The sequence below is a fragment of the Macaca nemestrina genome, chromosome 8 (assembly GCF_043159975.1).
Source record: "Macaca nemestrina isolate mMacNem1 chromosome 8, mMacNem.hap1, whole genome shotgun sequence".
In the NCBI taxonomy this organism is placed as follows: domain Eukaryota; kingdom Metazoa; phylum Chordata; class Mammalia; order Primates; family Cercopithecidae; genus Macaca; species Macaca nemestrina.
Window position 1 is genome coordinate 5,408,984 of NC_092132.1, and position 25,047 is coordinate 5,434,030.

Consider the following 25,047-nt stretch of genomic DNA (forward strand, 5'->3'; position numbering starts at 1 on the left):
CTTGTGGTTATAGAGGTGGGGTTAGAATCATCTAGAAGCTATTTTCCTCACCCCTTTGGGGCAGTTTTGGAGGTGGGAGGACAAGAGCCAGGGCCTCGACCTGAGGGCTGATTCCAGCAGGGCGGGCACCCTGTGTGTGCCTGTTTCCACACCTGTGAAAGGGGGCACCGCCGGGCGCAGTCAGTGAGCTAATGCAGGTGTCCGGCATACACTGAGCACTCTACAGTGTTGCTGTCATCGTGATTTCATCCTCATGATAACCTAGGGGTGGCCCCATTTTTGCCTCCTTCCCCGTCTGAGCCTCCCCTCAGAGGGTCTCATCTGTAAGATAGTGGTGGAATTAGGTTGGGTTTCTAAGGGAGCTCCAGCTCTGGAAGGCAAATCACTAGGGCTGGTTGAAAATGAAGTCTCATTGCAAAGTAAGTTCCCTCCTCCATGGGTCTAAACAGGGGGATGCTCCTTACTGGATTTGATGGGTCTAGAAGGATCAAGATGGCCTTTGAATGTTAATCTGTCACTGCTACCATTCTGTCTGTTCGATGTCTAGGGTTGAAAACAGAGGGTGTGACTATCTCCTATCTGTTCGATGCCTGCCTAGCATTGCTGCTTGGAAAGCAGAACAGAAGTCCATTTCCAAGGCTTGGCTCTAGTCATTAACCCCCTTGTCTTCCCTGTGATCCTGAGCCACCCACCTGCCCTACCGACACCACGGCAGAAGATGACCGGCGAGAACCGTGATGTGTGAGTGCGCTGGCCTTGCCACTGCTCACCTTGGCCGTGTCTTGTTTACGTTACACGTCAACTCCCGGCTGGCGCAGCCCCACTGCCCCACACTATAAGCCTTCCCATCCCAGGAGTTGGGATGGAGGGTAAACATGCGTTAAGATAGAGTGTAGGAGGCTTAAGGGGCTCAGCTCTTCCTGGGTGTCACCCCCTTGGCTGCCACCTCTTAGGCATCCAGGAGGTCCCAGAAATAAGGGAAGTGAAGTTATGCTTGTCCAGCCCCTAGCATATGCCATTCATGATGCTAAATGTTTAAATTACCTGTGCATAACAGAGAAGTGTAGAGAAGCGGCGGAATCCACGCACAGTGCCAAACATGTATACCGATGGCTTTCTGTGTGTCAGGTGCTGCTCCTGAGCACTGCAACTACAAGGTGGTGCTTACTCCATTTTACAGGACATCGAAGGGTCTGAGGCAGAGAGGGCTGGGCTGGAGATGAGGATGGAAAGGTGGGGAGGGCAGACCCCAGAGGCCCATCCCAGCTCAGCCTGCTCTGCTGGGCCTTCCTTGAACACCTGGCCAGCGCTGCCCAGGCTTGCTGGGTGACCAGCCAAGGGACCTGAGTCCACTCCCCACACACCTACGCGTCGGGTGCACAGCGCCATGGTTCCTGAAGCAGCCGGGTATGTGCAGAAACATGGTTTCAGAAGAGGACAGTATTGTTCTTCTGGAAGACCATGGAAGCCTGTAGCTCAGGAAGAAGAAGCAGGCGCATGGTGACTCTGTGCGGAGAGAAAAACCAAAGCCAAGAACTGCCTGAAGCACAGGAAAGCTCAGTTTTTTGTTTTTTTTTTTCCTCACATGATCCACCCACCTCGGCCTCCCAAAGTGCTGGGATTACAGGCGTGAGCCACCACGCCTGGCCCGCCCCCCAGCTTTTTTTTTTTGGTAAGCCTGGGACCACTGCTGTGTTTGAGAAAGGCATTGCGCTAAAGTTATTTCAAGGCACCTTGTCTTAACTCAAATGTATCAGACTTTATCTGTTATCCTGGTGGCCCCAAGCTTTCAGTAGATTCATGTATTGATCCTCCACTCTGTGCTGTGGTTTGTAAGAATTTAGGGATGTGTTTGTTTAAAATGTGACGGGCATGGTTCCTACCTCTGTGACTTTGTCAGGGAAAGTGACAGAAAAGTATATAAAACCTAAAATGTAGAAGCGTGTTCATTAATTAGTACATTTTTAAGAGAATGGCTTCTTTATTTTAAACAAATAGAACTAAAGATAATTCCTGATTTTGTGAAGTATTTGCTAGTCATAGATTTTCCACAAGATGGGATTGCCATTGGCATGCACAGCACCAGCTCGGGCACCCTCCCGCACCCACGCATGGGTCTCCCGTAAGCAGCATGGAGGGGCTTGCTGCTTGCAAGGTGTTTTCTTAGGGACCGTGGAGAATCAACGGACTGTGATGCAAGGGACTGTGGAGAATCAACAGACTGTGATGCATTCTTCCTCTGCAGCGCCTGTGGTTTCCTAGAGATAAAAATGCACCCACAAAAGGGTGAGACAAGACCCTGTGAGCGCCATACACAGACTGTACAGTGCCCTGGGATTCCCAGGAAGGAACTCACAGGAGTGGAGAGAGGGCAGGACACTGTGGCCGGCGCACAAGCATGGAGATGGCGTGGAGAATGCGTCACCTCCAGGGCCGGGACAGACCTCCCAGCCACGCGCTCACTCAGTACCTACAGCAGCCCCGAGGTCGGTGGATGCTGTGGGGTTTTTCATTGTACTCACAAAGACCTTGAGGTCAAGGAACTTCAGTCTCTTGCCAGGCCTAAGATTCAAATCCAGGTGTTCCTTTTTTTCTTTTTTTTTTTTTTTGAGATGGAGTCTCGCTTTGTCACCCAGGCTGGAGTGCAGTGGCGCGATCTCAGCTCACTGCAACCTCTGCCTCCCGGGTTCAAGCAATTCTCCTGCCTCAGCCTCCTGAATAGCTGGGATTACAGGCACCCGCCACCATGCCCGGCTAATTTTTGTCTTTTTAGTAGAGACGGGGTTTCTCCATGTTGGCTGGGCTAGTCTCAAACTCCTGACCTCAGGTGATTCACCTGCCTCAGCTTCCCAAAGTGCTGGGATTATAGGTATGAGCCACTGCACCCAGCCCAAACCCAGGTGTTTCTGACTTTAGACAACACACTTCTCAAGTGGTTTTGGTGGGGAGACATTTACACAGGGCTTGTGTTTTGGTACAACTTTATAGAAGGATTGTTGTGGAAGAGTAAACTGTACATATTTAAAGTGAATAATTTGGTCAGCTTTGATACATGTCTACACCCAGAGAATTTTCAGCACATTCAGTATAACAAATGTTTGTGTCACCCCAAGAAGTTCTTTGTGCTCTTTTTGCAGTCTGTCCCACAGCAGCCCCTGGCCTGCTTCTGCCGTAGATTAGCTCGTGTGTTCCCGGATTTTATATAAATGGAATCACATAGCGAGGACTTGCATTTGTCTGACATCACTCACTCAGCATGATGGTTTGGAGATTCATCCACGGGGTTGGCCTGCAACAATAGTTTGTTCCTTTTTATAGTTGAATATTTCATTCTAAAAATATTCCATTATTTATGTATCCATTTGCCTGTTGATGGGCATTTGGATTGTTTCTACTTTTTTAGCTATTGCTATTAAATCTGCCATAACCATTCCTCAACAGACCTCTGCACAGACGTATTTTCATTGCTCTCGGTGAATATCTGGGAGTAGGATTTTGGCCCATGTGATAGGTCTGTGGATAACTAAGAAACTACCAGACCAGACCAGGTGCAATGGCTCACACCTGTAATCCCAGAGCTTTGGGAGGCTAAGGCAGGCGGGTCGCTTGAGCCCAGGAGTTCCAGACCAGCCTGGACAACATAATGAGACTTCATCTCTACTAAAAATAAAAACGTTAGCTGGGTGTCGTGGTGCACACTTGTAGTCCCAGCTACTCGGGAGGTTAAAGTGGAAGGATTGCTTGAGCCTGGGAGGTCTAGGCTGCCGTGAGCTATGACTGTGCCACCACATTCCAGCTTGAGTAACAGTAAGAGACTGTCTAAAAAAAAAAAAAAACCAGCAGACTCCTTTGCGCGCTCCCATCAGCAGTGTGTGAGAGTTCTCGCTCCTCCACGCCAGTCATTGCCAGTACTTGGTGTGGTCAGTCTGTTTCACTGTAGCTGTTGTGGGTGTTTCCCATTGTGATAATTTAACATTTCCATTTCCCCCATGACTGTGGATGCTGAGCATCTTCCCAAGTATTTATGGATTATTTGAAACTGTCTTTGGTGAAATGTCTATTTAACTATTTTACGTATTTTTCATTAGGTTGTTTGAGTTCTTATTATTGGGTTTTGAGATTTCTTTATATAGTCTTGGATACAAATCTTTTGTTTAATCAGTGTGTTGTGATTTTTTTTCCCCCAGTCGTGATTTGCTTTTGAATATCAAAAGTTTTACATTTGATGCAGTTCAGTTTTTCAATGTTTTCTTTTATGACTTGTCTGTCTTCAAGTTAACTTACCCTCTCCCCCGTTACCTCCATTCTACTGTTCTCCATTCAGGAGGTGTTTTTGTTGGTTTTTCTCTGAGACAGAGTCTCACTCTCTCACCCAGGCTGGAGTGCAGTGGTGCGATCTCAGCTTACTGCAACCTCTGCCTCCCAAGTTCAAGCTATCCAGGAGGTGTTTTTTTTGTTTGTTTTTTTAATTATTTGTATTTTTAAGTTGTAAACTTTCCACTTGCCTCTCTTTTGTATTTTCTATTTCTTTGTTGTAAATTCCTATTTTTAAAACTTCATTTTGAATGTGTTTTCTTTTACCACAGGAGTCTGGTATAGTCTTGGCAGGTCCTCAGTCCAGTTAGGTTCAGACCTTAAGTTCTGCCTGGTCCTATTGGGTGGAAGTTCACATCTCAGCTCCTCAAGCTCAACTCCCTAGGCCTCTGCTGCATTGGTCTGGGTCTCTCCAGTGTGACTGTTAATTTTTAACAACCAGCCCTGGATTATAGCAGTTGCTGATTTTTGTAGTGCAAATACTTGCCTTCTGGCCAATTTCAAGCTATCCATATAACGTCACTGAATGTAGAGTGGAGAAGAGACGCTAACAGTTGGCTCTTGGGAGTGGGAACCAGCTAGCTGCAGCACACTATTGGGTCTGTACCACCTGTGTGCCTCTTGGGGAGTCAGGCTGAGACGTGTGTGGTTCAAATCTCATTTCACGGCTTTCCCATGCTGCTGAGGTCTATCCTGTGCATAACTCAGAGGTAAATCTGAAACGTGTGTGTGTGTGTGTGTGTGTGTGTGTGTGTGTGTGTGTGTGTGTTGGGTAGTCAAACCCCAGTTCTGTTTTCTAAGGCTTTCTTTTTTTTTTTTTTTTTTTTTTTTAAGACAGAGTCTCATTCTGTCGCCCAGGCTGGAGTGCAGTGATGCGATCTCAGCTCACTGCAACCTCTGCCTCCCAGGTTCAAGCAATGCTCCCACCTCCGCCTCCCAAGTAGCTGGGATTACAGGTGTGCACTACCACACCCAGCTAATTTTTATATTGTTAGTACAAATGGGGTTTCACCGTGATACCCAAGCTGGTCTCGATCTCCTGGCCTCAAGCAATCTGCCCGCCTCAGCCTCCGAAAGTGGTGGGATTACAGGCGTGAGCCACCGCGCCCGACCTGTTCAGCTCTGTACTGTTGGGCTGGGTCTGTTTTGCTCAGGGATCAATCCGAGATTTCTGCAGATTTCTGAGCCACCACGCCTGGCCTGTACGGCTTTGTACTGTTGGGCTGGGTCTGTTTTGCTCAGGGATCAATCCGAGATTTCTGCAGGTTTCTGAGCCACCACGCCTGGCCTGTATGGCTCTGTACTGTTGGGCTGGGTCTGTTTTGCTCAGGGATCAATCCAAGATTTCTGCAGGTTTCTATGCAGAATTAAAGGGTCTGCTTCTCTAGCTCTCTCCCCTCTAAGATTCCCCCACCTCCATATGCAACTCTGCAGCCTACAAAGACTCCACCCCTTTTCCTGGGCAGAAAGGCAGTATTTCTGTTAGAGTTTCAGCCTCCAGTGCTGCTGCCTGATGCTCTGTAACGGGGCATTTTTTCCACCCTGTGGAGAAAAGGTGGAGGGAAAAGTGGGAGACGCCCCCACCCCGTGGGCGAGCTCATTGTATGTGTTGACTCCTCCACATTCTCCTGCTTTTGTTTCACTCCTGGATTCCTTGGGGAGCTATTTCTGTGTGTCTTGGGGAGCTCTCTCTTGTAGGCAGTGGGAGGCGGGAGTTGCAGTGAGGTGGCCTCTCGTGCTGGAGAACAGAAAGCTGGTGGCCACTGCAGCCCATCTGTTCTGGCCACATCCTCTGGGGCCACACTGAACACCGCTGACCCCCCTGCTCGTGAAAGTCATTCAGGTGATCTAAGGCAGCTTCCAGTAACTCATTCAGCTAACATGTAATGAGCCCTTGAGTTCTAGGCCTGTGAAAGATGAGTAAGACGTCATTCCCTCCCTCTGTAGAATTCATGGTCCAGTAGCGAAGGAGGCAGACAAAACAGGCCTCCAGAGAAACCAGTGTCAAGTGTGGCTGATGATGGATTAAAATGTGAGCACAGAGTGATGGGTATATAGCTAGCGAGGGCTTGGTTCTCGGGGGTGGGGTTGGGGGTGGGGTTGGGGGTGGGGAGGAGTCGAGGTGGCTTACAAAGCAGAATGTATTAGAGCTTATCCCTGAAGAACCAGTCGATTCCTAGGCCAAGAGTTGAAGGCAGGGCCTCCTGGCGGCTGGAATAGGATTGTGCCAGGGCCCAACAGCATGATGGTGCGTTGATGGTTCCCAGGCAGGATACAGTCCCATGGTACGGGTGTGCAGGCAAGAACCAAAGGTGCATGGGCCCAGGGAATTGGGGGATTTTGAATGCCTTCCTAAGGAGGTTCTGGCATTTTCTGTGACCTCTGCTTTCCCTTCAGCTCCATGTGGCCGGGTCAGGTGCAGGGCTCCTATTGTCCATGGGAAGCAGTGATGCCAGGTACCACCGCTGGCCCTCAGGTGCATGCTCTGTGCCCAGCGCTTGGCCTGCGGCTTTTTAAACCTCACTGTTACACTCTCAGGTTAGCATTATTGTCCTTTACCTTCACAGTCAGAAAACACTTCAAGAGGCTGACTGATTTATCCAGATGACACTGATACTGAGGCAGAGCTTGGATGAAAGTCCGGGTTTCTGTGACTCCACACCCTGGAGTTCTGCTCCGTCACCCTGCACTAAGCTCTGGGGCCTGAGACAAGACGGCCTGTGGGGCCCTGGCCACGCCCCCTCCCCCGTGCTCGGCATGGACCTTGTCGATTGTTTGCAAGGCACATTTGAATATTTCCTTTTCCTGTTTGCTTCCCCCCTTTAATCTAGGGAAAATGAGATTGCACTTAGAATTGATGGAGTATGTAATTAGATATAATATCATTTTTAAACTAATAGCTACTGATTCAGTATGATTGAGACATTTTGTTAACGAAATGGGGGCATTTCACTGCCTTAAAACCAATCAGCTCTCTACTGAGTAGTTCTCTCCAGGAGGCTTTTGGGTGCCTCTTAGTTCCACCAGCCTCTTCTTCAACCATCTGCTATGTCTGAGGCATTGGGTCAGGTGCTAGAAAGGTGAACACACAGACCTTCTGTCTCCGCTCTTCTGAGGACTCTCTGCACACGTGCAATGCTGGCCCCCTCAGACGTGCTTCGTCAGGGAAGCCACTAGAAGCACGGGGAGAGAAGGAGGCCGGCAGATGGGGAATTTCAGCAAGTGAAGGTGGGGCTGAGACGAGGTTAGCCAGGTGAAGATGGGCCTGAGGCGAGTTTAGCCAGGTGAGGGTAGGGCTGAGGTGAGTTTAGCCAGGTGGAGGTGTGGCTGAAACTTGGGAGTGACAGGAGCAGAGTGTTTCGTGAAACGTGAGTGGGGGTGGGGACAACAGTGCGAGCAGTGCCAGCCACAGAGGCCCATGCAGCTCCCATGTGTTCAGATGGGGCGCCAGAAGAAGCCCACGGCGTGGTGTTTTACATGTCTCCTGAGCCCTCGTGGGGTGTTGTCACAGGGTCACACTGAGGCAGGCATCGTGTGGAAGGAAGAGAGATTTGCATCCTAACATGGAAAGATTTTTGTCGAAAAAGACTGATGCAATGTGGTCATCTTGTATAGGTTCAGCTCCACTCAAAGGGGAGATGATTATACAGGGATGTTTACTTCCGTGGAGGCCGATGACCCAGGCACGGTGTCCCTCCGTAGATTTTCATTCACCTCCGGAATGGCTGGCATCCCAGGACCCTAATACTGTGTTTTAGCTGGCTTACCGGTGTGGCCCATCTGCAGCTATTCTACAAAAGCTGTTGCAGGGCTTGACTCTGCTGGTTCTGTGGTTTCTGATGAGCCTGATGAGGGAGGCTGCCACGGTGTTCCTGAAATCCGGGTGCCAAAAACACTCTTGCCAATTTCTCTTGCTTGCTTGCTTTAGTGACATACCAGGGAAAAAAAAGTGGCCAGAGAGGTTCCATATTCTTTTCCTGTCTATCTTCGGCTCTCTGGGCCTGAGCTTCATGTCCCAGCTCTGTCTGGTGTCCACAGGATGGATTTGGACCCATCCTTTACCTCTCTCCTGCCTCCGTGTGAGGAAGGCAGGAAGATGCACTTTTCTTTGGGAACCTCAGATCTGGTCCTGGGCTCAGAGGTGGCCTCTGGGCCACTTCTCACTTGGAACAGGGGGAGGAAGCCATGCCTCACCTGTTGTCCTATGGAGGCTGCCCCAACTCTTGCGGCCAGCCATGCCTGTCTGGCCCAGGGAATGACATGTCGTGTGTCCACATGGACTTGACTCCTGGCAGTCACTTCATTGCCTGAGCTTCAGTTTCCTCATCTGCTTTATGAAGACAAAATCCATTTCAGGCCAGGAGTGGTGGCTCATGCCTGTAATCCCAGCACTTTGGAAGGCTGAGGCAGGCGGATCATGAGGTCAGGAGTTCGAGACCAGCCTGGCCAATATGGTGAAACCCTCTCTCTACTAAAAACACAAAAATTAGCCGGGTGTGGTGGCACGTGCCTGTAGTCCCAGCTACTCAGGAGGTTGAGACAAGAGAATCACTTGAACCTGGGAGGCAGGGGTTGCAGTGAGCCAAGAGTGTGCAACTACACTCTATCCTGGTCAACAGAGCAAGACTCCACCAAAAAAAAAAAAAAGAAAACCAAACCATTTCAAGGATTAACCTTGGAAGGAAATGAAAATAAATGAGTTAACATATGTGATTGTTGCAAACTAAATATTCTCACTCTCTGTAGTTTATGTCCTTTACTTTCTTCTGTTGTTTCTTTTCTGGGCTACCTTGCTTGATTTCCTGTCTTCTGAACATTAGCCTTTGACATTTATTTCCATGTGGGCTTCTCTGTCCATCTGTTTGACCATCCATGACAGCAGGGAGGGGCAGGTGTGCACACCCCTGGATGAGGCTGCTGTGGGGGGTGGCGGATGAGCTGTGTATGCTCCCAGATGCAGCAGTGGGGGGCAGGTGTGCGCTCCTGGATGCGGTAGTGGGGGGCAGGTGTGCACCTGAATGCAGCCCATAGCCACTTCTTATATGGCCCCTGCTTACCTCTCAGCTGCGTCCCTCCCCAGTCCCCTCTGTCCACTCCGATGATCATCCAGGGTCCCTGGCTGGCCTGCATGCACTAGTCCACCCGGCTCTTTGCAAGTAATGCTGCGTGTATCTGGGATGGTCCTTTTCCACCCGCAGCCCTCTACCTGCCAGCTCCCCTTACTGCATGTCTTAACTTGGTCAACACTTCTCTCCAGCTCTTCCTGAAGCTTCTCAGGCAGGATCAGTGCCTGATACTGCATATTCCTCTAACATGCTACAGGTTCTGTATCACAGCGCTTACCACAGCTTACACAAACAAAGCCTGGCTCTCTGTTGTCCATCTCTCTCATGGGCTTCTGAAGCTCCTGGAAAGATGAGGGCTTGTTTCTGGTTCATTTTATGTCCCCATGCACTGAGCTTAGGGCCTGCAAGATGACAGCTGTTCTCTGAATACTGCTGAGCCACCCCCAGTATGGTTTGTCCCAAGCTTCTGCCCTCAGATCTGGCCCTGGGCAGCATCCCTGTTTCTGCCGTGATGTTATAACTGCCTGCCCTCGCACATTAGCTGGAGAAGTCGCGTGGTATGGTAAGACTGCAGAGCCTCGGGAGACTACAGCCGAGTGGTTCCATCAGCCTGTGTTTCACAGGAGCGCCAGTGTCCTCTAGCTGTCCGGCAAGATCCAAATTACACAAATGTGATGGGGGCTGCCAGGGTCCCACCTGCTTGGCAGGGTGGCCTCCCCGTTGTGGCACCCACACCTTCAGAGACCTGTTACAGCAGGTGTGGAACGTAGCCACGTCTGCGGCAGAGGTGATGGAGGCAGAAGCAGGCTCTGTGACCACCACACTGCCGTTCTTGGCCTCTCTCCTCGAGTTCAGACAGGCACTCCAGAAGAACCTAACAGGAACTGAGAGAAGCTGAGATTTAGTCGGTGCACCAGCTTTTCATTTAAGGAAGTGTGGACCATAACTTAGCTGCCTCAGCAGATGCTGCTGGTCCTGAACCTAGCTCCTTCACCTAGGCAGTTGCTGTGGTAGCAGATTTTTCCAGCCTACTGTGAGCTGAATATGACCCTTTGGAAAAGCAAGGAAACACTCTGGTTCTCTGTCATCTAAGGCAGAGAAACTTCAAAATAGTTTATTTTCTATTACAATTCAGAAAGCAGGAGGGAGTGAGCCCTGTTCGGGCCCCAGCTGGGTGCCCTGCCCTGGGCCCACTTAGGTCGCTCACTGGCTCCTGGCTGCCACTGTGTAGGCAGTGGCTCCTTTCTTTACAGACCAGGAGGGAGGCTCAGGGACAGGGTGACTTGCCCAAGGGCACAGCAGATTAGAAGTAGACCCAGGCGGAAACCAGGTCTTTCAGACTTTAAACGAATAGCAGAAAAGTGGTAAAGAATCTTTGTTTGTTTGTTTGTTTTGTTTTGTTTGAGACAGACTTTCACTCTATCACTCAGGCTGGAGTACAGTGGCACGATCTCGGCTCACTGCAACCTCTGCCTCCTGGGTTCAGGTTATTCTCCTGCCTCAGCCTCCAGAGTAGCTGGGATTACAGGTTTGCACCACCATGCCCGGCTAATTTTTGTATTTTTAGTAGAGATGGGGTTTTACCATGTTGGCCAGGCTGGTCTCAAACTCCTGACCTTAAGTGATCTGCCTGGTTTAGCCTCCCAAAGTGCTGGGATTACAGACATGAGCCACCGTGCCCCAGTGGTAAAGAATCTGATAGGTATTTTACTCTTTTTTTTTTTTTTTTTTTTTTTTTTTTTTTTTTTTTTTTTGAGACGGAGTCTCGCTCTGTCGCCCAGGCTGGAGTGCAGTGGCCAGATCTCAGCTCACTGCAAGCTCCGCCTCCCGGGTTCCCGCCATTCTCCTGCCTCAGCCTCCCGAGTAGCTGGGACCACAGGTGCCGCCACCTCGCCCGGCTAATTTTTTGTGTTTTTAGTAGAGACGGGGTTTCGCCATGTTAGCCAGGATGGTCTCGATCTCCTGACCTTGTGATCCGCCCGTCTTGGCCTCCCAAAGTGCTGGGATTACAGGCTTGAGCCACCGCGCCCGGCCAGTATTTTACTCTTAATACAAACATCTTCAGAATTTTCAGTGAGGAGCATTGGAGAAAAACCAAAAACCCACCTTTAGAGACAGAGTAAATCTGGAAGAGTGTTGGAACGATTCCCAGCACTAGGCGGAAGTGTCCGGGCAATGCCATGCTGCGCCTGGGGTCTGAGCGGGTCACGAAGGGTAAAACCAGGGAGCATGCAGACCGTGCTGCCTTGGGCCCTTGAGCCACTGCTTTCCTGCACATGGGGTCTTCCGCACCTGCTCTGGGCCACACGCTAGTAGCATGGGGGCAGCAAGTTGAAGAAAACAGCTCTGACACAACCAAGGTGAGGATGGAGTGGAGACGCAGACACCCTGATATTAGCTTGAGTGAAGTGTTACCTATGTACACGGTCAGTGGGTGAAAATAATGCCCAGAACATCTCATATTTATTTTGCATTTTATACCTTCACAAAATGTCTTCATAAAAGCTACCTAGTTTGATCTTTATCACGATAACTTCCTTTAATAGCCATATTTTTTAATAACAGCTTTATTGAGATTTGATTTGCACACAAGGCAGTTTACCCATTTAAAGCGTATGGCTCAGTGATTTTTGTTTATTCACAGAGTCGTGCCACCATCGCCATCGTCCACTTCAAAACTTTTGAATTGCTCCCAAAAGTATTAGAATAGCTATAATTGTTTTGAGCACCAATTATGTGCCAAGTGGTTCAAATCAATTCTCCCAAATCCTGACTAGCCCTGCAATATAGGAGATCCACGTTGTGGATCAAAAACCAAGGCCTGGGGACACTCAAGTGACTTGCCTTTGGTCACAAAGCAAATAGGTGAGAAGAGGGTTGCGCTCCAGTCTATGTTGCTGCAAGCCCATGCCCGTTCCTCCGCGCAGCGCCCCATCCCAAACGCAGCCCTGCAGCCGGGACACTCACCCCAGTGCCAGACCCTCAGGGAGTGGAGAGCAGTGGTGGGCGCCTGAGCTCTGCCTGCTGACTCCAAGGCCTGGCCCTGCATGCTGTGCCTCAGAGGCCATGGGGAATGAGGCCCTGGGCACCGGCTCCTCCCTGCTTTTGCTTTTGCTGGACCTGTGGCCGTTTGGACCCAGCAGGCCAAGCAGTCCTCAGGAGGCCTCTGCAGAAGGAAATCAATTAAACACAACCCGTGGTGCAGGAGCCCAGGTCTTGCGCTGCCTTCTGCCGTTTGAAGAGGGAGGGCAGCCAGCAGCCAGTGGCATTAGGTGAATTCCATTTTCTTAAGCACTATTTTCTGCGCTGAAGAAAACAGTACTTAAAGGTCCTAAAGTAAACATTGATCCGGAGAAGTGCAAGCAGAGGGGCTGTGCTTCCCACAGCAGTGCTGGCTGGGATGGAGGGAGAAGCTCCCAACGTCGGGCACTTCCGAGCTGAGAACAGGCACTGCTCAGGGAAGGCGGTGTCTGGCTGAGTCCTAAAGCACAAGGGGAGCTGGCTCCATGGTGGGAGGGCTGGGGAGGGCCCCTCGCTCTGGCTGTCTTGCTCACGCTCTGGTGACTGGCTGGTGATTTCTACTCGTATGAACTCAGTACACCTCTCTGTGACGTGAGGGTGGTGATATAGGATCTCTGTAAGCATAAAATGAGATGCTGTGTATTTGGGGCTTTCCCAGTGCAGAGTAGGGGACTCTTCGCAAGTTCCCTCCGTGGGAGACCAGCCAGGCCGATTGATCGAGGAAGCAGAGTGCTCAGAGCACACCATCTCTCTTCGGAGAAGCCACCTCTGCAGCAAGAGGCCACCGTTCCCTGATGCTCACTCTACTCCCAACCCTTGGCCTTCTCTGAACTCCCAGAATCCAAACTGAAGAAACAATGGGCCCCACTCAACCTCCAATTTGCAGTGAGGAGCTCAAGATTCAGAAAAACGAGATGCCTCCGAATCATAGACTGACATGATTGAAGGAGTGCCAGGCTCTGCCTCACGCTTGCACCTCCTCAAGTTTCTCCCATTGAGTGTTTTTCTAGCCCTACGTGGAGCAAAGAACAGGACGGCAGACTGCCTGGCCCCAGGCCACAGCTTGTTTATTTGCAGCAGGGACCTCTGGCAGAGCTCTCAGTCCCCTAACTGCATGGGCCACAGCTGGCTGTGGGGGTGCTGGGCTGCTTGTTAACAATGAGCGGTATTATCTCCAAGCACCTGTCAGCGTGTGTGCCCGAGTTCAGGCGATAGGGACGGCTCTCTGGACCCTTATAGTCGATACTTACCACAGGTTCCTGGCTCCTGCCAGCCTGGCTTTGAATTCTCCGTCTCCCATTTGCCATCTCTGAGACCCTGGGCAAGCGACCTTATTTTCTGCAACAGGCGGATCTGCTCCCTCCCAGGGCTGCTGCGGGGATGGAGGTGGTGGCGACAGAGACTGTTGCTTGGCAGCGGGGCGGGCCCACGGCAGGCCCAGGGGACAGGGGCACCATTGCTTTGGTGTTGGTGCAGTCCCTGATGGTGCTGTGATTGGATCACCTAGAGCTTTGACTTTCAGAATACAGCTTATCTTTCCCCTTCAATTGAAAACAATAATGAGGAAGAATTTCTCTTTTTTACCATAATTGATCTAGGAGGCTGAAGGAGAAAATGATCCTCTCTTGGGATGTGATCCATATGTCCGTGTTCACGCCATTTCCTTGTCTGCTCAAAGTCCCTTCTCATTCGGGATGGACGAGTCAGGAAGCTGATGCTTCCCTCTCACGTGGCGTTGTACTTCCGTACAACACAGAGCATAGGCTGGTGTTCCGCACAGGCAATAGATTCCCATATGATGTACCACATACATTTGCAAAAGTAGTCCTATAACTAACAACTATCTCTCAATGAAAGTTCAGTTGAATTACATGCGGCCAGTCCCCTGAGATCCGACTCCTTGATTTGTACTTAAATGTCATTGTGACTTCCCTGGTGAGGCTATCAGCTGTTCAAAGACTGAATTGTATGATCTGGTATTTTAAAAACCACCATTTTTTTATAGACTCTTCAAAAATCACAGCACCTTTTTTTAGTGCCAACTCTTGACTATTATTGTCACATTTGGCCATAAAATTAAACATGAGAATTGGCATTCAATAATCGTATTAATTTTATTTAACTCTGCCTTCAGAGATGAACAGAATCAAGTAGCAGTGGAGTGTCACGTTCCGAGGAGCGGATGGAGGGCCGGCCCTGCGTCTGGTGTTTGAAAAGAGGCCCCTCCTTGGCCTTGCTTTTTCACTTTGCAACCTTAGGTCATCTTAGCACCTCCGCTCCTTAGTCTCTTCATCTGTAACGCGGGATTCAGAATCATGACAGCAGCCACTATTTATAGAGTGCTATTTATGTACCAGATACTTTGCTGACCATTTGTATCCACCATCTATCTTATTTAATCTACACGAAATCTTACAAAATGGGGTTTATCAGCCTCAATCAGATTTTAAAAACTAAACCACATTGTTTTGCACCTTGTGAAGTAGTTTAAAATTGTGAGCGAATGTGACTATTCCAGGAGGACAGTGTCCTGAGGGGGTTTATGTAGTTGGACAAGCCTCCTAGAAGAGCCATAGTTTGATTGTGTGTTTTCTAGGCCTGTACGAAAGTAATTGCACTGACCTAAATATAAGCTCCCCTGAAGTCCTGCCTTGGAAGGTTTGTGTGGGCCTGGTCCTTTCCTCCATCTGGGATTTAAATCTATTCCTTTTAGCGAATCTCTAGAGAGCATTTCAAAGTGCCAAGTGCATTTACACGCACAAGCCTCTGCCTCACAGAGTGACCAGTGACCCAGCTAGTATGAATCTTATTTTCCAAAAGGAAGTTTGGGTGCAGAGAAGCTATGGCTTGTGTGGAAGAGACGCAGGTGACTCAGACAGCCCTTCCCTCACAGAGCTCCCAGCCCAGGACCAAAGATTGCTCTCTGGTTCAGCAGACGGCAGTGCAAGGACTGGCCTGTTGTCCCCTCTGCCCATTCAGCGAAGATGTCTTTGCCCTGATGTTCCCTGCAAAAGCCCCTCCTGTTCTGCAGAGGATCCTGGACTGGGAGCCAGACTCAGATTCTTGTCTTGGTCAGACATGAACAGCGGGTAATATGCCTTGTCCTCAGCATGAAGTCCTTACTTTATTAAAAATTGAAACAAGGCTGAGCATGGTGGCTCATGCCTATCATCCCAGTATTTTGGGAGGCTGAGGTGGGAAGATCAGTTGAAGTCAGGAGTTCGAGACCAGCCTGGGCAACATGGTGAAACCCCATCTCTACTAAAAATACAGAAATTAGCCAGGTGTGGTAGTATGCGCCTGTAATCCCAGCTACTCGGGAGGCTGAGGCACGAGAATCGATTGAACCCGGGAGGCGGAGGTTGCAGTGAGCGGAGATTGCACCACTGCACTCCAGCCTGGCCAACAAAGCAAGACTCTGTCTCAAAAAAAAAAAAAAAAAAAAAAAAATCAAAATAATAACATTAGAACCCACTCTAGCGAAAAGGCATCACTCAAAGGCTGTTACCATACTGGGCAGACCCCTGGGCCAGGCCTGGCACCGCCACCCTCTGGGAGCCGCCCAAAAGGCCATTCCTGCCAACACCCGCTGCAGACGAGGCAGGTGACCTCACCGTTAGTTCTGCGCAGGTTTCCTCACTCACCTTTTCCACGCAGTTTCCAAAGATAATGATTTCCCACCACTTTGCTGAGACTTGTCAGAGCATCAGCCATGGTTCCGGATCCTTTTTGGATACGTTCTGATGGGAAATTGAATATTCCATCAGAAAATGAATATTCTCTGATGTGTCACTCACCCCAGCATAAGACCTCACCTGTGTGTTTAAGCTTAAACCCAGGGCGAGGAGGGATGTGCCGCCGCATGCAAACCACACCTGCAGGTGGGCAGGCTTCTGAGGCTGCGGGGGCCAAGTGGTGAGGACCGTGGCATGAATGTGGCATCACGGTGTCCTTGCTTTGTTGTTGTTATGAAAAGCAACTTGCTCATTGAGAAAGTCGTTACGGAGCCATCAAGGCACTCAGCTGGTCATGGAGTGTGGGCTGGTGATGGTAGACCCTGCTGCTGGTGCTAAGAACTTGCAAACCCTCCCAGCTGTTAGGTGCAGGTAGCGCTGACTGCATTCCGCAGAGATGCTCAGGGAAGTGCCAGGCCTCGCCCCAAAGTCACCTCCAAGCCGAGCTGGGCATCCAGCCCAGGTGGTGGGCTCCGAAGCCTGCCGCCATCTCCCGCTGTGCTGCCACCCGGTACCCACCATAATGGACAGGCCACTGCCAGCCACACCTCAGCACCTTCCACCCTTCCCCTCTGGAAGACAACGACTGCAGTAGGTGGTCTCAACTTCGGGCCCCTTGGTGGCCCTGGGTTTCTTCCTTACCTTCCAACACCCAGGTGTCCCTGCCTGCAGGTCATCTCCCTGTGAGCCTCTCAGCCAAGTGCCACCACCCCACATGCCCTCTGGCACTCCCTGTGGGGCAGACACCCTGTCTACCTCTCTCCAGCCACCCACCATCATCGGGAGCTCTACTCTCCACACGAGTGACAAGCCTCAAACCTAATGGCCTTGGCTCTCATTTAAAGTTCTGGCAGTGCTGCCACTGAATATAGAGCAAGGTCACCCAGCCAGGGGCTCTCACCTTCTATGATGCAGGCCTTGCAGCTGCTGCACACAACACAATGGTGCCTTCCGGCAGAGGTGACCTCAGGTGTGAGGACTGCTCCATGGGAAAACCTCTTGCAGTTTGCCAGGTTAACAGTCACAGGGCTGCCGTCACTTCCTGGTGGGGAGGAACCAGGAGAAGGGGGCTCGGGTTTAGGGGCTGTGCCTGGGACCACGTGGATAGAAGTATTAGAGGTGGATAGAGGTATTAGGTAGAGCTCCTCTGTGGTTTGGGGAATTCATCCTTGGCTCTCGGAATTCTGGCAATAGGACTTGAAGCTGGTTGACCTTAGGTGAGTCACTCAATTTCTTGGTAGGCCAGTTTTGTCACTGCAGGAAAAGGAATGCTGCCTTTGTCGCCCATCCCAGGGCTGCAGAGGAGAGGGTGATTATAAATGTGGGAAGCGGTTGGCCGTTAACACAAGCAGCAGAGGCCTGTTGGGGGCAGGGTCTGCAGTTCCAGGGTCTCTGTCCCATGCTGCTCTGCAAACAGCATAAGCAAGAAATGATCTCTCATTAGGTGTCCTGCCCAAGCAAAGCAGAGCCGAGTAAAACTCAAGACAAAACACAGAGGACGGAGTCTGTGACCCAGGCTCTGAGCGAGGCCTGCTAGCTCCGTGGTGTCGGGCCAGATGGCTTGGACACTGAGAGCTGCAGCCTGTCATCTGTAACATGAAGCAGAGCACGGCCTTCCCTGGGCTGGCTGTCAGTTAAAAAAGATGAGCATGCACACAGAACACCCAGGGCTGGGCTTGGCACACAGCACGTGCTCCTTACATTTTGTTTTCTTCCCTTTTCTGTTTTATGGGCAGAGTTGGCTACAGTTTTGTTAAGGTTGGAGGTGGGTAATAGAGTATGATGATTACTCAACCAGAAATTGTTTGAAAGATACCCCCAGATAATTACACAAATGTAGTTCCAGTGGCCGCAGCATCCGGTGTGTGCTCTGACCCAGGGAGCTGCCTGCTGGCTGCTTCTCCCTTCTGTGTTCAACAGGAAGAGAACTTGCTACAGGGGACTATTGTCAAACTCAACTGAGAGGTGAAAGTTATTAGTTCCTTTTGGATTACCAAGCAGTGAACTTAAGCTGGCCTTTTTAGCAAAACTTAGGAAATATTCTGACCTTTTGTTTGAAGAGAGCACTAGTTTGCTTCAATCTGCCTCTGAGGTGGGGAAGTAAGAGGAGCTTTTTGCTGGGTGGAAAATTAGAAGCTCTCGCTGCACGGGTAGGTTACTCACAAGCGAAGAAAGAGACATGGTTAGTAAGCTTCTGAAAAAACGTTCAACCTGAGGGGGAATTCAGACCTGCACATTAAAACATCAGTGAGGTGGCATTTTGCCTATTACTGCAGAGATTAAAAACTGATCATCGCCAGTATTGGCCGTGGTGCAGAGAGGGAGACAGGCCTGTCCGTGCTGCTCAGGGATGAGCTTCTGGAAGATTCCTCTGAGCCTGAAGCACCTCACACCCTCCAATCAGTGGCGCCACTTCTGGAAACAGATCCTGAGAGTCAGTCATAAGTGCAGGCAGAAACACTCAGCACAAAGGTGTTTGTCAGGCCTTTTTCTACAGCAGTCTTTTTTTTTAAAACATGAAAAAGAGCAGGGAGTCCAAAAGTAGGAGAACCGTTCTGTAGGCTACAATACACCCTAAGATAGAATATTTCGCAGACTAATTTTTAATGATGGGAAAATGTTCATGGCATATTAAAGGAATAAAACAAGACTTCAGACTATGTGTGTGGGTGTATTTCTTTGTGTATATGATACATCATGATTTATAAAGATATATGTAGTGATTTTAAACTATGTTAAATACAAATACTTAGGGAAAAGACTGTAAAGATATTAACATTAGAGTATAATATTTGAATGCTTTTATTTTCTTTTTTATGCTTTTTCTGTCTTCCAGCTATTTAAGCTATCTACTTAGATAACCAGAAAATAATAGTAAAAGTGATTTTTTAAAAGACCATGTTTTGCAACAAAAGCACCGTTCTCTGCTTACAGGGAGCATCTCTAGCTCTTCTGAGGCTCAGCCCCACACATGATGCCTCAGGCCGAATGCTAGAGATTTATTGACACTGCCTTAGTTCTTTCCCAAGCTGTCCTGGAGACCGAGACTTCTTCTTTGGGTTTAATCTTGTCTTTATATCCCCTTAACAGCAGGTCCTCTTATTTCTTGCTTGTTCAAGGGACTAGCCACAGAGGCCAATTAGAGCATGGTTTTGCTGAATATTTTGGCCGTAGCACAGTCTGTGCAATAATAAAAAAGGCCTACTTTTTTTTTTTTGATGGGGTCTCGCTCTGCCATTTAGACTGGAGTGCAGTGGCACAATCTCGGCTCACTGCAACTTCCGCCTCCTTGGTTCAGGTGATTCTCCTGACTCAGCCTCCTGAGTAGCTGGGACTACAGGTGTGCGTCACCACGCCTGGCTTATTTTTGTATTTTTAATAGAGATAGGGTTTCAGCATGTTGGCCAGGCTGGTCTCAAACTCCTGACCTCAAGTGATTCTGCCTGCCTCAGCCTCCCAAAGTTCTGGGATTACAGGCATGAGCCACTGTGCCTGGGCCAAAACGCCTACTCTTATCCATTGAGTGATGAACCCTTAGTCATTGTATTAGTTTGTTTTCACACTGCTGATGAAGACGTACCCGAGACTGGGCAATTTAGAAAAGAAAGAGGTTTAATTGGATTTACAGTTCCACATTGCTGGGGAAGCCTCACAATCATGGTGGAAGGCAAGGAGGAGCAAGTCACATTGTACATGGATGGCAGCGGGAAACTCCCCCTTATAAAACCATCAGATCTTGTGAGATTTATTCACTACCATGAGAACAGTATGGGGGAAACTGGCCCCATCGTTCAATTATCTCCCACCAGGTCCCTCCCACAACACGTGGGAATTATGGGAGTACAATTCAAGATGAGATTTGGGTGGGGACACAGCCAAGCTATATCATTCTGCCCCTGGCCCTCCCAAATCTCATATCTTCACATTTCAAAACCAATCATGCCTTCCCAACAGTCCCCCAAAGTCTTAACTAATTTCAGCATTAACTCAAAAGTCCACAGTCTAAAGTCTCATCTGAGACAAGGCAAGTCCCTTCCGCTTGTGAACCTGTAAAATCAAAAGCAAGCTAATTATTTCCTAGATACAATGAGGGTACAGACATTGGGTAAATACAGCCATTCCAAATGAGAGCTGAGGGGGGCTGTGGGAGGGGCACGCCCACCTGCCTGAGAAGGAAAGGGTGGGGGGAGGAGGCAGGCAGCACTCAGAGGATAAACAGGAAGTTCCCAGGGGCCCGATGGGTCCCCAGGGTTAAATAATTGTCAGCGTTCTCCATGACTGTCTGCACAGGACTGTAAGTCGCCATCCAGCTCACTGTCTATGGCACATTGGTTCTTCCCTGCCTTGCTGTGTTATGGAACTGAAATTTTTGTCTGGGGTAACACAGGTCTTCCCAGAGGTTTGAAGCAATGACTGTGTCTTCAGCTCCAAATTGTGTGTTGAACCAGCTCTGAAGTCAGGGCCACCTTGGGAGTCTATTTTTCATTTTCTTGGAATGAATCCATTATGAATTACTAACGATAATGATTCATTATAGTGTCTCACGCTGGCATGTGCTGATTCTCCAACAACCGACAGAAATTGCCCTGCTGATGAATTCTCTGCTGTTTTCCGCTTTCTCGTAGAATGGCTATTCAAGTGGACAAGTTCAACTTTGAGAGTTTCCCGGAGTCCCCTGGGGAGAAGGGGCAATTTGCAAACCCCAAGCAGCTGGAGGAAGAGCGGCGGGAAGCCCGAGGCCTGGAGATCCACACTAAGCTGGGCATCTGCTGGAGAATCATATCCTTTTCCGGGGGCCACCTGGGCCTGGGGGCACCTTTGCTCAGGGTTCTGACCTCTAAGAAAGACCCGTGAGGGTCTTAGCTATTGAATTTTCACCACAGATAGCTCAGAAATGCTGTGGCAAGGAGATGTGGACCAAAGGCTTGGCATTTCCTTAACCTCTTAACGCTTCAAAGGCCGACTCAGAGCAGTATTGATTGGGGACGAGGAAAGGTCTTCTCGGAGCCGGTGGTGCTCTAGTCTTTGGATCACATGCTTCTTGCTAGTGTTGATATTCATGTTAGTGACAGGTTCTAATGGCCACCTATCAGTGCCGGGCTCGGGGGGTTCACAGACTGACAGCTGAAAACACGAGCTCAATTGTCTGAGAAACTGAAATCGGATTGTACAGCTTACCGAGGCATGAAGATGCCATTTTGAAAAGGCGAAGAGAGTTTTCAGAAGGATTTTGTGCTATAAACACAGTGTTTCACAAAGTCACGGAGCCTGGTCTGGACTTCAGATCAATGCCTGACTCCTCGCAGACACTCCGCTGACTGACCCAGCGCTCTGGAGAAGCCCAGGTTCCCTCATGTGTTTGTTCAGCCATCTTTGGAGAGCACCTGCTTTGGAGTCAGGCGTTCTGCAAGGCATTTAAAAGGCTGAGACGCAAAGACAAGGTCTCCCTGCAGTTGTTTGTCTAGTAGGAAGTGGCTGTGTCCTCTGGGAATTAAACACTGCTGGGGAGCAAGGACAGAGCCCCCCGCCGAGTGCTGTAGGTTCAGAAGCCACTGGGTGGGGGCATTCAAGGAAGGCTTCAGAGAGGGGGCGAAGCTGTTGAGTGGCTGCTGGAAGTGGATAGAAGTTTGTTACAGGGACAAAGGTAGGAAATAGCCCCAAAATACTGAGGCGTGAGAGCCCATCTCCAGGGAGGGGGCAGCTCTGATGGGAATGTCTGTTCATGACCTCAGTCACGCACACATTCTGCAGACATGGGGATACACGCATTGCTCCATCGTGTGGTCTGGGATCCTTCCGGATGGCCTCCTGGATTCCGAAAGGGTCCTCACTCTACACAGCATAGGTTCCAGAACCTGAGGTCAATTCCTTTGTTCAAGCTAAAGGGATTTTGGGCGTGGCAGACCCACTGTCTCCAAAGAGTTTGTGAGAAAATAAGGACTCTACATGGAGATGGAAGGTTTTGTGAACCAGACACGAAAAATAGAGTGCTTGGGGACTCATGGAGTGAACAGGAGCAGTCTGTTGTGGAGTTACAGGCGTTTGTCTCTGGTACAGAGAGAAGTAAAAAGGTGGGGATAATGGGAGTTGTCTTTCCCTTGCATTCCCCTCAGAGCTCAGCACAAAGTCAGGGTTCAGCCAGTTCTTAATAAGCAAAATGCCATAGCAAGGAAGCAAGTCAGACTAGTTCCCACCCATCACCCCATTTATCTCCTGCACATCTCCCTGACCAGCACTGTGGCTCCCACAGAGGAAATTGAGTCTCAGCCATGAGGGGTAGGGCCAGGGACCAACCCAGGTAAGTTTGCCAGCAAAGCGCTCACCCCTCAAGTCTCAGACTTCAAACGAGAAGGCTCCGCAGACAACTGCCACACTGTCAGGCTGGGGAAAGGAGGGACCCCTGGCGCTTACCTCCTGGCGTCTATGCTGGGTCTTGGGTCTTTCTGATGGGCCCATGTTTCTGGTCATCTTTCTGTCTTTCTGTTGGGTCTTTCTGATAGGCTGAGGGTTGGAGGGGCTCTATGTGAGGCAGGAGGCATCTCTCACTCGGGGTCTGAGATTCAGCTTCGGCCGGGAGCCCCGTGCAGGGCAAAGCGGTCCTGGATGGGTCTGATGCAGCCCCAGCTCAGCGCCAGCAGCACCAGTGGAGGAAGGGGCAGGTGCATCGTGTGCCTGGCAGGAGATTATTCATTCTCCTGAATGATCTCTCTCTGCGCTCAGATAAAAGCCAGAGCCCTAGGATGGTTGGGATTTTGACCTCTGTGTCCCCACACTTCACAGAGTTTGAGCCCTCCCCTCCCCTCCCAGGGTCTCATTGTGCTGGGCACATAGGGGCATCCTGCTAGTGTCAGAGCTGCTGCCTCCCAGACACCACCCTGGGCTGGTGCTGCCCTGGGCCGTGTCGCCGTTGTCAGCAATCTGACTCCTGGGGTGGTTTCATCATCCCGTCCTCCTGTCTTGCAGATGAAAACTGCGACTCCACTTTACAAAGAGAAAGTGGCGTGGCCAGCTCCTGCACCCCGTAGCTTGTCCGCAGCCTGCAGTCCCCGCCCAGCACATGCTGCCTTCAAATGGGATGATAGTGGCCCACAGAACTCTTGTGTTCTTTGAAAACCAGTATCAAAAAAGTACAAAATGTCTTTGCGTTTGACTTCTCTATTTTCTGTATATTTGCTTAGTAATTCATGTGACACATACTTATTGATTGCCTACCATGTGCTGGGCACACCTGCCCCATGCATTTTCTGATGGGAAGTTTCTGAGAGCTTGATTGTCCCTGTAGGCACATTTAATGAAAGAGAGTTGACATTGAGGACATTCTCTCTCTCTCTCTCCCTCTTCCTCCCTCCCTCCCTCCCTCTCTTTCTCTCCCTCTCCTCTCCCTCCCCCCCCCACTCTCATCTGTTAATGACATCTGGCATCAGAGGAATAGCAGAATTTTGCTATTGTAAACCTGAATTCAAGCAGATGGAAAGACCAAAGATTGAATTGGCTAATAATTTCATTATACATTTTAATAATATTTTCTAAACATTTCGACTTTGTGCGAACATCGAGGCTTAATTTGACACCCATCCATAGTTGTAGCAATTGCCCACCTGTAGCGCATGGGTCTGAGTAGATGCGTTTTAAAGGAAATTGGGGATCTTGCACTAGGTAGATGCACACCTGTCTACGCAGCATCTACAATGACACGATGGGCAGCCCGGGGCTGCCGGGAGCGCTCGCCCCACTCTTCACCTGTTAATGACAGATATGATACAGATTTGCTTGTTCGTAGGAGGTGAGCCCTGGAGATGCCCCCATCGAAGGGGAGGGGAAGAAACAGAGGTAGGTACTTGCAGTGCAGTGTTATGGAGCTGATGGGAGCTTCCCTCAGGTCTCAGGTCGCGGCCGGCAGGAGTGGGTGGAGATCTCAGCCCATTCCCGGAGAGGGCCCAGGCCCAGGGCGCAGCATGTGGCATGCTGTCCTCGGCATGGGACCCAGAAGGCAGACTATGAGCGTGGCCAGATTGATGTCTTAGAAAGCCACGCTGGCCACAGTGTGACAAGTGGGTTGCAAAGACACAAGCGCCCCTGGGGACGCGGGTGGGTTGAGGAACCACTGCATGAGCAGCTCTAAGTCAGGAACCAGGAGGGCCTGAGCGAATGGAGCACCCGGGAAAAAAGTGTTGAGGGACCACGAGGGCTTGAACAAAGGGAGCGGCATGGGAAGAAAGTGCAAAGGTGACCACTCATCACCGAGAATCTGCAGGGTTCAGACAGGGGTGGCCTCTGAGCGCCTGTCCCTTCCCCTCTCCTTCCCAATCCTCTCTTCTCCATCCTCTCTTCCCCCATCTCTCCCTCCTGCCCCTCCCCCATGTCCTTCCCTACTTAATTTCTTCGAAACAGAGGGTTAAACTTAGTAGTCTCCTTGTTCTTGTCCCTCCCTTCAGCCCCTGTGTGTGAGTGGGCACCCCCAGGCACTCCTCCTAGAGTGCTGGAGGGCTGTGGGTGGCCTCTGAGTAGCCCCCAGCCCTGCTGACCAGCTCCTTCTCCCACTCTGAGACCGGGCAGGTTTATCATAAGGAGCCCAGGGCCAGAGAAATTACCATGAAGACACCTAGGATTGTGTCCCAAGGCACTGGCCGGGCACGAGGTCCTGTCCCTGCTATGGACAGGGCAACCTGTTATGGGGGAGGTGGCCCAGGGTGGTCAGCCGTCCTGCTTCCGGGGGGGGTTCACATTCTGGTGCTGGGCCAGACTGGATGAGCTAATGGGTTAGGTACCCTTTTTTCTTTTCTTCTGTTTCCTTTTTTCTTTTTCTTTTTTTTTTTTTTTTGAGGCAGAGTCTCACTTTGTCACCAGGCTGGAATACAGTGGCACAATCTCGGCTCACTGTGATCTCTGCCTCCTGGGTTCAGGAGTTCCCC

At 50.2% G+C, this 25,047-nt stretch overlaps 1 protein-coding gene and 1 long non-coding RNA gene across 6 annotated transcripts in view; one reads left to right on the forward strand and one right to left on the reverse strand.

Moving 5' to 3' along the window:
* Positions 1–25,047, forward strand: part of LOC105488384 (trafficking protein particle complex subunit 9) — a 724,351-nt gene that overhangs the window by 529,747 nt on the left and 169,557 nt on the right. For all 5 annotated transcript variants that reach the window (XM_071067768.1, XM_071067767.1, XM_071067769.1 and 2 more), the window contains one exon: positions 20,761–20,913. In XM_071067768.1, coding sequence (XP_070923869.1) covers positions 20,761–20,913 — 153 coding nt within the window. The remainder of the gene's footprint in view (positions 1–20,760; positions 20,914–25,047) is intronic.
* Positions 14,560–16,906, reverse strand: LOC139355734 (uncharacterized). The gene is made up of 3 exons (XR_011606678.1): positions 16,778–16,906; positions 16,046–16,141; positions 14,560–14,694 (listed from the first exon to the last, which is right to left on the reverse strand). It is a non-coding gene; the product is annotated as an uncharacterized lncRNA (long non-coding RNA).